Consider the following 12,218-nt stretch of genomic DNA (forward strand, 5'->3'; position numbering starts at 1 on the left):
TTCATTCACCTCCACTATTGCTAAAACGAGTTCTCTTCTGTTTGGTTTAGTTAATCTAACCCTCGCATCCCCAGTTTCTTCCTTTACTTGTTTCTTTAACGCGTCAATGACTTCTTCCTCCGTTGTTAGAGAATCCAAGTCTCTTATCTCTAGAGTTGTCCTTGGTACTCTGGTTTGTACTATTCCTATATCTCCTACAGCGTTTGTAAGGGCCTTTGTGAATTCTTCATTTATACATGTGTCCTTGGCTAATTCCAGGAGCATGCTTCCCGTCTTTGTTTGTCGAATAGTTTTAATCTCCGTATTCGTTTCTTCTGGTTTGACTTTTTGTCGAATTTGGGTTAGGATTTCAGCGTATGATTTACCTTCCGAGGGTTTTATAATCATTGCTTGCGTTCTATTCCTCATAGGCTTCTTTATAGTTTGATTTCCCTCAGGAGTGTTATCCCTTTCTCTTGTCAGACGATCAGGATCTTTTTTCTTTTTTTTCTCTGGTACTTTGCTCCATCTCGGGCTCGCTATGCCATCCTTCGCTTTCTTCCCAGAGTAATTTGACACTGAGTTTTCTAAAGGGCTGTTAGCTGATCTTTTATGCTTCCTATTTTGGGGGGTTTCTTCACCTTTGTTGAGTGATACTTCTTCTTTTCTATAGGCGTTTGGACGGACAATTTCATGTTCTGTCTTAATAACTCCCAAGTATGTTTTTAGGGCTGGTATTCCATTTTTTATGTCCATATTGACATTTTTTTGTTTTTGGATGGCATTGTCCATCGAAGATAAAATTTCTATCATTTTTGTCAAAGCTTCAGCTATCACAGAGTTTGATTCCTCCAGTCTTTTAGTATCCACAATCATCTTCTCGCTTGTAGCTTTATATGCCTTCGCAGCCAAGTGGTCCACTGTTAAGGCACTGCAGTAGCTTTTTAATGGCGAACCGGAGCCTGCTTGCTCGCGCCGATTCACTTCTGCTAGGGGATCCGAACTCCCTTGCAGCGTAGCATTTTTACTTAAGGTTTCTTTTCTATCCATATTGTATTTATTTTCGGGGTTCCTTCCCTTAGGTCCTAGACCAGGCTTGCATATAAGTATGTGATATGTAAATGAAAGTGTTGTGAAAAAACCCCGCAATGTACTGCCCCGCGTGGCAGGGTGCGCGGTGGTTTATGAGTGTGTGAAAGTGTATTTGTGTGGGACTTCTATGCGTGTGTAGGAGTGTGTTACAGTGTAGATGTTCATGTATGTATTTTGGGTTGTATCTTGGTCAGGCTGGGAGTGCGGGAGCCTCGCGGACCCGCGAAACTCATCGTCGAATATACGTCTCCGATCCAGGTCGGAAGACTCATTTATTAATGAGCCCAACGCTCCGGGTCAGAGGACGTCCCACCCTCCTACAAAGACGAGTACCACCCTCATTCTAGGAAGAGCCCGAATTAAGCGGGATACCCTCACAAAGGCCCCACCCTCGAAGGAAAGCGAGAAAAAACGCTTCAGAGTACGCAGGTAACGGACCCCCTCACTCCCAGACCCTAAGCCACTCCACCTCGACACGGTCCACCAACCCCTAGGAGTGGAATAATAATAATAATAATAATAATAATAATAATAATAATAATAATAATAATTTCCACGCTTGCCCTTGCGCAAAAAAAAAAAATAATAATAATAATAATAATATAAGTATAGGTACAATAATTAAATTAATAATAATTATATTAATTATTATTAATTAATGAAACAAAGATTGATTTTTTTGAATAAAAAAAAAAACACTTGTATTACGAAAAGAAGAATCAATTTTTATTTTATTTTTAAAAACAGTTTCGATAAAATTATTGAATCCTGTTGTTTTTTTTTCTTTTTTCACGAGGCGATTTCATATATATATGTGTATGTATAACAATAAAATTCGTCGATGATAACAGGAGAGTGTCTCACAGTGATTGATCTTAAAATTATCATTATTATTATTTATTTTATTTTTACCTATTATATATGCAATTATTTTGTAACAATCTAGATTTTGGCATAAGTACACTCGTATATTACAATTTTACTCCATTTTTTGTGAATTTTTTTTTTTTTCTTTTTCTATTTTTGAGTTAAAAAAGAAAATAAATTCCATCACAATAAAATGGAGTATCACACATTTTTTTTTTCTAACTATACATAATTTTTTTTTTTTTATTTCAAAATAATTATACCAAAAAAAAAAATTCGAAAAACTGTTTTTTTAAAAAAATATTTCATTGAAAAATTGCAGAGAAAAAAAATGATATGAGCATCTCTTAATTTTTTTTTTTGTCTTTACTATTTATAATTCTAAAAAGAAAATTTAAAAATGTAAAAATATGCTACGAAAGAATATTTTCTTTTTTTTTAAATTTAAATAGATTTCTCTTATTTTGAAAGGGGAAAATTTTTTTTTTACTTTTAATTAAAACGAAATTAATTTTTTTTTTTACATTAAATTTAAATGGAAAAAAACAAATTATTTTTTTTCATTTAAATTTAAATAAAAGAAAAATTTCTATTTTTCGAAAGCAAAAAACAAAAATTTTCCCCTTCTTTGGAGATTTTGAAATTTACGTATAATGAAATTTTTCCAATGAAATTTGATACTGGGAAACAAAAATATGTATATAAATATAAATTAATTGTAAATTGTAAATTAACAAATAAAGGAAAAAACAAAATACTCAGTCAAAAATTGAAAATTTTATGTACATTGAGAAAAAATTTTCAATTAATAATTACAGAAAATTATTAGTTATTAATTCTCGAAATTCTATTGTTAATTAATTTTTTTTAACTAATAAATTATTAAATTTTTTTGTTACTAATAAATTTACTAATAAATTACTAATAAATTTAATTAATTATAACTAATTCTATTAATCATTAAAAAAAAAAATTAATCAATGATTATAATTTAATTAATCATCTAAAATTATTAATAATTAATTTTTAACTAAATAATTATCAATTATTAATAATAAATTAATGAAATATTAAATTTAATTAGTAACTAATAATAATTATTAATTGACATAGTAATTAATAATTTATTAAATAAAAATAATAATTAACAATTTATTAAGTAAATTATTAATAATTTATTAATTAACAATTTATTAATTTTATTTGTAATTAAAAATTTGTTGAGTAAATTAATAATTAATAATTTGTTAATTAAAATTATTAATTATTTCATTAATCTCGAGAAAATTAATAAAATGAATTATTTAAAACTTCATAAAAAAAAATTTTTTTTGCACACAAATTCATTTTTTTCATATAAATTTTGTGCATTTATCTCGCGAGATGACAGACAAAACTTTTCAAGTGAATTTTTTCGTGTATTTTTTTTTTTTTTTTTTTAAATTTTGTTTTGTATTTTCTTTTTCAGCCTAAAAAATTGTTTAAAACTCTCCTCAAAGTTCAGTTTTTTGTTGATTCGAATATTTTGGTTTTAATTCTTCAATTCGATGAATAAAATCAGATTTTTCAATGCATCCATTGCATGACTCGTCCCAATCGTTCAAAATTTTCTTCAAATCGCGTACTTTCAATTTTTTCAAATCCACGGTATTCAAGTCGATTTGTTTTTCTAAAAAAAAAGAAAAAAAGAGAAAAAGAAGAATAAATAATTTTCGACATTTAAACTAAAAAAAAGAAAAAAAAACAAAATTTCCATTTCAAACAGAAAAAAGAAAATTATTTACGTGCAAAATTATTTTAATTTATAAAAACACTTGTAATTTTTTTTTGCAAAACTTTACCAATTTACCAATTAATTAATTAAATTATTTAATTTATTTTTTGGTACAAATAAAAAAAAAATTATTTATTATTGATTTACAATTCTTTTTTTTTTTAAATAAGAAAATAAATTATTTTTGAAAATAATTTTCTTTTTCCTTTTACTTAAAACAAAAAAATAATTTTACATTCAAAATTTTCTTAATTACAAAAATATTATAAATTAAGAAAATTATTTAATAAATTTTAAATTTCTTACCAAATCGCAAATCACAAATTTGTGCGTCTTTCTTTCTGATTTTCTCACAAATTTTATCAGCTGGCATCGACCAAGAAAGAGGTTTACTCATTTCGCCCAAAATTCCCGTAGCCGATTCTTCCAAACCTCCGAGATAATAGCACTAAAAAAAAAAAAGGAAATTTATTTTTCCAAATATTGACAAATTCTTGTATTATATATTAATTTAATTTTATTAAAAACAATTTTTTAATTTAATTCTTTTTTTTTATTACCTCGTTATTAATTATTATTTATTATTTATTATTTATAAATTTAAAAAAATGGATATTTTTAAAAATTGTTATTTTTATTAATTTGAATTTTATTTATTTTTAAAACTTAATATTTATTACTGTTAATAATTATTATTTATTTCTTACTTATTTATTATTATTTATAAAAACAAAAAATTTTTGTTATTTTTTTACTTTATCTTAATTCTATTTGTATTTTTTTTTTTACTATTTTTAATTATTATTTATTTAATATTTAGTAATTATTATATAAATATTTATAATTATTTTTAACATAAATTAGATTATTTAATATTTAATTCTTAGTATTTTTTATTATTTCATTTAATATTATTTTTGTTATTCTTTTTTTTTTTTATTTTATTTTATTTTATTAATTTTAACGTTTTTTAACTTACAAATCGATTTTCCTTGGATTTCGTTCCTTTACAGAATTTTTTGAATTTTTCCTCAATCGTTGTATGCAATTTTTTATCCTCGTCACTCAATGTTGCGGCAAATTTGTTTATAGTTGCAACACAAACTGCGAAAAAACAAAAAACATTTTATTTTAAAATTCAATTTAGAAACAAAAAAAAAAAATAAAAAAGAAAAACAATTAAACAAAAAAAATAAATAAATAAAATTATTAAAAAAAGAGAAACTCTTGAAAAGAACCAATAGAAAAATTGGATAAAAATTTTTCTACAAAAATACAAAAATAATATGAAAAAAAACAGACAAATTTTACAATAATTGAAATATAAATTAAGTTTTGGATTTTTAATTATAAAAATAATAATTATTAGGTATAATTATAAAAATTGTACAAATTATTATAAATTAGGTAAAAAAAAAATGTATAAAAATAATAATTAGGTAAAAAATTTATAAAAATTATAATAATTAGGAGCAAAAATTATAAAAATAATAATTAGGTAAAAAATTTATAAAAATTATAATTATAAAAAATTATAATAATTACGAGCAAAAATTATAAAAATAATAATTATAAAAATTATTAAAATTATAAAAATAATAATTATAAAAATTATTAAAATTATAAAAATAATAATTATAAAAATTATTAAAATTATAAAAATAATAATTATAAAAATTATTAAAATTATAAAAATAATAATTATAAAAATTATTAAAATTATAAAAATAATAATTATAAAAATTATTAAAATTATAAAAATAATAATTATAAAAATTATTAAAATTATAAAAATAATAATTATAAAAATTATTAAAATTTTAATAATTACGTATAAAATTTATAAAAATGATAATTAGGAAAAATTAGGAAAATTATAATATTTAGATAAAAAAATTATAAAAATTATGAAAACTATAATAATTATAATAATAGAAAAATTAATAGAAAATTTTATTTCAATTTACCTTCGCATTCTCCTTCTTTTAAAGCAGAAATCTTTCCAAAAACAGCAAAAGCTGCGACCGCCACTAAAAGAAACTTCATTTTTCTCTATTTCAAGAAAAACAGAAAAAAAATTATTAAAAAAATTTCTCCAAAAAAAAAAAATAGAAATTTTCATTTTTTTCATTTCATTTTCTTTTATTTATATTAAAAAAAATATCTACTCAAACATTATTATAAAAACTCCCGCATAATTTTTGAGGTTACATTTAAATTAAATCCCAAAACATATTTTACTCTACAAAAATAAAAAAAAAAAAAAAATAATATCTAAAATACTAAATAAATATACATTTTACAAGAATAAATATAACATATTTTTATTTATGAATTCTATTTAAAAAAATAAAATACTAAAAAATTTTTTGTATACGTTGTATATACACTAAATTATGATTAAACTATATTTATTTTTAATAAATATATAAAAATTGTGCACTAACCTCTAGTTTAAATGTTTGATTTTAATTTAAAAAAAAATTTAATATTGTTTTTTTTTTTTTATTTATCACACACACACATATAAACGACAAGACACCTCCTTTATTTGCACCACATCAAAATTATTTTCACTTATTATATATTGTACTTGTTTTTTTAATGGGGTGTTTCAGTTAAATTACAATGACTTTATACACGTTGCCTGTCAAAATCTACGAATCCCAGCTGGCGATATTTCATTGGTCAATTCCAATGATTTGAACGCGTCTCACAGTGCAATGACATTTCATTCATTGATTGGTTCGTCTCCCACTCATCAACGATTACGCGGGAAATTTAAAAAATGCAACTGTATTTTTTAAATAGAGGTAAAAGGCGCTTGTATACCTCACCGATCCCGAGTATACTTGCGTCGTGTACCATTGGAGTAAAAGAGATGGAAATATCTTTTGTCTCTTTTACTCCAATGGTACACGACAGAAGTATACTCGGGATCGGTGAGGTATACAAGCGCCTAAAAACTCGAAACAACCCAGGGATGGGTAAATAGTATTACTATTTTTTATTATTATTATTATTATTATTATTATATTATTATTATTAATAACATTTATAATATTAATAATATTTATAACATTATTAACATCAACATTAACATTAATATATTATTTCAATATTATTAGAATTTTTATATAATTATTACGAAAAACGACGTAACATACTGTAACAAAATTAATTCCAATAAATTTTTTTTTATAATTTCACTAATTTTAAACCATTTTTTTTTTAAATTCCAAATATTTCTTTTCTAATTCCTCCATTTTAGTCACTATAATATCAATTCCTTTTTCGCTAATTCAAATTTTTTTGTCTTTAATTTCACCATTCTTTTTTTTTTTAAATTCTCGATTTTTTTATATACTAATTCCAAATTTTGCTTCCCTAATTCCACTAATATCGATGTTTTTGTTTTTAATTTCAAAATTTTTATTATCTAAATACTCGATTTTGCCCCTATTTACAAATATTTCTTTTCTAATTCCGCTAATATTAATTTTTTTCTTTATAATTTTGGAATTTTTCATTTTTAATTCCTCAATTTTTGTTATTAATTCTAAATTTTACTTCTCTAATTCCACTAATTACAAATATTTTTTTCTGCAATTCAAAATTTTTCTATTCTAATTCCTCGTGTTTTGTCACTAATTCCAAATATCAATTTTCTAATTCTGAATTTTTCTTCTCTAATTCCAAATTTTTTGCCCTAATTCCTCACAATTCGTCACTAATACTAAACTTTTTTTCCTTAATTTCGAATTTTTCTTCTCTAATTCCAATTGTATTGTCTTTAATTCCAAACTTTTTTTTCTAGTTCCTCGATTTTTGTTACTAATTTCAAAACTTACATCACTAATTCCACTAATTTAAATACTTTTTTCTTTAATTCCGAATTTTTTTCCTAATTCCTCAATATTTAATTACTAATTCCAAATATTGTTCTTCCAATTTCTAATTTTTCTTCTCCAATTTCACTAATTCCAATTTTATTGTCTTGAATTCCAAATTTTTCTTCCCTAATTTCGAATATTTGTTTTCTAGTTCCTTGATTTTCGGGACTAATTCCAAATCCTTTTTTTTAATTCAACTAATTCCAATTTTTTTGTCTTTAATTACAAAATCTTTATTTTCTAAATTCTCTATTTTTCCCCTAATTCAGAATTTTTCTTTTCTAATTCCTTGATTTTGGTTACTAATTCTAAATTTTTCTTCTCTAATTCCACTAAATCCAAATCTTTTTTTTCTCTAAATCAAAATTTTTTTCTCTAATTCCAAATTTTTCTTTTCCAATTCCACTAACTTTAATTCTTCGTTTTTTGACTTTTTCTTTTCTAATTCGTTGAATTTGGTCACCAATTCTAAATATTTCTTCTCTAATTCCACCAATTCCAAATGTTTTTTTTTCTCTGATTCAAACCTTTTTTTTCTCTAATTTCACTAATTCCAAATATTTTTTTCTCTAATTAAACATTTTTCTTTTCTAATTCCTTGATTTTCGTTCCTAGTTTCGAATATTTTTTATTTAAATTCCGATTTTTTTTTTCCAATTTCACTAATTCCAATTCTTTTGTCTTGAATTACAAATTTTTATTTTCTAATTCTTCGATTTTTATTTGTAATTCCAAATTTTTTTTTCTAATTCCGAATATTTGTTTTCTAATTCTTCGATTTTTGGCACTAATTTTACTTCCTTTTATTTAATTCAACTAATTCCAATTTTTTTGTCTTTAATTTCAAAAAGTTTTATTTTTAAAATTCTACATTTTTCCGCTAATTACGAATTTTTCTTCTCTAATTCCACTAATTACAAATTTTTTTTTCTCTAATTCAAAATTTGACTATTCTAATTCCTCGTGTTTTGTCACTAATTCCAAATATCAATTTTCTAATTCTGAATTTTTCTTCTCTAATTCCAAATTTTTTGCCCTAATTCCTCGCAATTCGTCACTAATACTGTTCTTTTTTTACTTAATTTCGAATATTTCTTCTCTAATTCCAATTGTATTGTCTTTAATTTCAAAATTTTTTTCTAGTTCCTCGATTTTTGTTACTAATTTCAAAATTTATTTCTCTAATTCCACTAATTTAAATAATTTTTTCTTTAATTCCGAATTTGTTTTTCTAATTCCACGATATTTCATTACTAATTCCAAATATTGTTCTTCCAATTGCTAATTTTTTTTCTCCAATTCTATTGTATTGAATTCCAAATTTTTCTTCCCTAATTCCGAATTTTTGTTTTATAGTTTCTAGATTTTCGTGACTAATTCCAAATCCTTTTTCTTAATTCCACTAATTCCAATTTTTTTGTCTTTAATTACAAAATTTTTATTTTCTTAATTCTCTACCTTCCCTCTAATTTCGAATTTTTCTTTTTTAATTCCTTGATTTTGGTCACTAATTCTAAATTTTTCTTCTCTAATTCCACTAATTCCAAATCTTTTTTTTATCTCCAAATGAAAATTTTCTTCTCTAATTCCGAATATTTCTTTTCTAATTCCTCGATTTTTGGCACTAATTCTACTTACTTTTATTTAATTCTACTAATTCCAATTTTTTTTGTCTTTAATTTAAAAAGTTTTATTATTAAAATTCTCGATTTTTCCCCTAATTACGAATTTTTCTTTTCTAATTCCACTAATTTTAATTATTTTTTTAATTTTGAATTTCTCTTTTCTAATTTCTCGATTTTCGTTAATAATTATAAATTTTGCTTCTCTAATTCCACTAATTACAAATATTTTTTTTTTCTCCAATTCAACATTTTTTCCCTCTAATTCTACTAATTTTAAATATTTTTTTCTTTTCTAATTAAAAATTTATTTAATTCCTCGCTTTTCGTCACTAATTCCAAATATCGTTTTTCTAATTCCGAATTTTTTTCTTTTCTAATTACACTAATTTTATTTATTTATTTTTTTTATTTTTATTTTCTAATTCCTTGATTTTTGGTCACTAATTCTAAATTTTTCTTCTCTAATGCCACTAATTCCAAATATGTTTTTCTCTAATTAAATATTTTTTTTTCTCTAATTCCACGAATTGCAAATCTTTTTTTCTCTAATTCAGAATTTTTCTTTTCTAATTCCTTGCTTTTCGTCATCACTAATTCCAAATATCTTTTTTCTAATTCCGAATTTTTTCTTTTCTAATTACACTAATTTTATTTATTTATTTTTTTTATTTTTATTTTCTAATTCCTTGATTTTTGGTCAGTAATTCTAAATTTTTCTTCTCTAATGCCACTAATTCCAAATATGTTTTTCTGTAATTAAAAAATTTTTTTTTCTAATTCCACGAATTCGAAATCTTTTTTTCTCTAATTCAAAATTTTTATTTTCTAATTCCTTGCTTTTCGTCATCACTAATTCCAAATATCGTTTTTCTAATTCTAATTTTTTTTTTATTTAAAAAAATGGCGCACTATAAAAAATTTCTGTATTTCCGGAGCTAAACTACCCAACCCTGTTGAAAAAAAATAAAATATGTAAACGCACCTTAAAGTCGAAATATTACTTCGGATAAATTCGACAATTTTCGTGCAAGGAACCGGGGGGTACAATAGAAAGGGGGGGAGGGGATATCACATACAATTTGGAATTTTTTTTTTTCTGCTGCTAAAAATAAAAAATTTCCAAAATGGCGCCACGAAGAGAAAATCGAATTAACCTCAAAACAACAACAACAAAACAACAAAAATACTTGGAATTAATAAAAAAATTACCAAAATGGCAAGAAATCAAATCATTTGCAATGGATCCACGTCAATTATATTATCCAGCATTAATATTTCTTCTAATTGAGGTATTTTTAAATATTATCATCATTGAACGTGTTCCCTATACAGAAATTGATTGGCGTGCATATATGCAAGAAATTGAAGGTTTTTTAAATGGAACATATGATTATTCAAAATTAAAAGGCGACACTGGACCACTTGTTTATCCCGCTGGTTTTGTCTACATTTACACTGGATTTTATTACATAACCTCAAATGGTGAAAATATTAAATTAGCACAATATTTATTTGCAATACTTTATATTATTCAATTGTCATTAGTATTTCGTATTTATGCGCGTACAAAAAAAATACCACCCTATGCATTAATATTAATTTGTTGTACATCATATCGAATACATTCGATTTTTGTACTTCGATTATTTAACGATTCAATTGCAGTGATATTATTGTTTGCAAGTTTAAATGCATTTTTGGATAATAAATGGTATATTGGAAGTGTTTTGTATAGTTTTGCTGTATCGGTAAAAATGAATATTTTATTATATTCACCGGCATTATTATTAATTTATCTTTATAATTTGGGTTTATTAAAAACAGTGTTACATTTATTTATTTGTGCAGTGATACAATTAATATTGGCATTACCGTTTCTAGTGGAAAATCCAATTGCCTATTTAATTGGTGCATTTGACTTTAGTCGTGTTTTTCAATTTAAATGGACGGTTAATTGGCGTTTTTTATCTGAAGAATTTTTTATTGATAAATATTTTCATTTAACATTATTGTTAATGCATTTAATAACATTGGCAATTTTCACGCCAATTTGGATACGTTATTTAAAATCGTATGCAAAATTAAATGAAATTAATCAACAATTAAAGGGACAATTACGTAAAATAGAAAAAATTGATACCGGTAATATTGCACAATTATTTATATTACCATTATTTACTGCTAATTTTATTGGTATTGTATTTAGTCGTTCTTTACATTATCAATTTTATGTTTGGTATTATCATACATTACCATATTTAATTTGGTGTACAAATTTATCGACAATTTTAAAATTTACAATTATTGGAATTATTGAATTTTCTTGGAATACATATCCAAGTACAATATTTAGTAGTGTTGCATTAAATTTTTGTCATATTTTAATGTTATTTCAATTATTTCAAAATGGCAACAAAACAATAAAACAATCGTGAAAACCGGTATAATGAAAAAAAATATAACCTTAAAAACAAAAAAAAAAAATGTATTTTTTACATACCCGTTTATCTTGTTTGATGATTGTAAAATATTTTTGATTTGAGTTTAATTTTGCTTTGGGGAATATTTTATTGACACAAATTTTGTATTTATTCATTTATAATTTATAATAATTTTATAAATTACACACACACACAGGATTTATTGTTGTACTGCGAATGATTGAACTATCGATTCGATCAGGTGTGCCAACAGCGAAATTGAGATGTAAAAAAAGCGCTAAAATTCAAATAGTGTAATTTTTTTAAATATCGAAAATTGTGTCAATTAATCAAAAAAAAAAAAAAAGACAATTTGCTGAGACTGTTTTCTTATGTAAATAGTAAATATTCCGAAATTATGATAATATACAATTTATAATAATAATAATAATAATAAAATAATAATAATAATGTTAAAGACTTTGTGAAGATTTTTATCTTTTGATAAAAGACTGGATTGTTTGCAATAAAAATATTTCGACTGAAATAAAAATTCTTTTTTTTTTCA

At 23.2% G+C, this 12,218-nt stretch overlaps 2 protein-coding genes across 3 annotated transcripts; one reads left to right on the forward strand and one right to left on the reverse strand.

Annotated features, from left to right (window-relative positions):
- Positions 1-1,770: 1,770 nt before the first annotated feature.
- Positions 1,771-12,063, reverse strand: LOC127290032 (mesencephalic astrocyte-derived neurotrophic factor homolog). 2 transcript variants are annotated; one of them, XM_051318400.1, is made up of 5 exons: positions 11,731-12,063; positions 5,680-5,764; positions 4,692-4,816; positions 4,019-4,160; positions 1,771-3,607 (listed from the first exon to the last, which is right to left on the reverse strand). In XM_051318400.1, the coding sequence occupies exons 1-5, from the start codon at positions 11,824-11,826 to the stop codon at positions 3,432-3,434; spliced, it is 624 nt and encodes a 207-aa protein (XP_051174357.1). In that variant the 5' UTR covers positions 11,827-12,063; the 3' UTR covers positions 1,771-3,431. The 2 variants fall into 2 exon arrangements, with proteins under 2 accessions (XP_051174357.1, XP_051174358.1); XM_051318401.1 differs by lacking the exon at positions 11,731-12,063 and adding an exon at positions 6,160-6,320.
- Positions 10,285-11,724, forward strand: LOC127290027 (lethal(2)neighbour of Tid protein). Its single transcript, XM_051318391.1, has one exon. It carries the CDS (start codon positions 10,355-10,357, stop codon positions 11,663-11,665), a length of 1,311 nt encoding a protein of 436 aa, XP_051174348.1. The 5' UTR covers positions 10,285-10,354; the 3' UTR covers positions 11,666-11,724.
- Positions 12,064-12,218: the final 155 nt, after the last annotated feature.

The sequence above is a fragment of the Leptopilina boulardi genome, unplaced genomic scaffold, assembly GCF_019393585.1.
Source record: "Leptopilina boulardi isolate dan_hultmark-lab unplaced genomic scaffold, ZJU_Lbou_2.1 LbouV2_55, whole genome shotgun sequence".
Lineage (NCBI taxonomy): Eukaryota > Metazoa > Arthropoda > Insecta > Hymenoptera > Figitidae > Leptopilina > Leptopilina boulardi.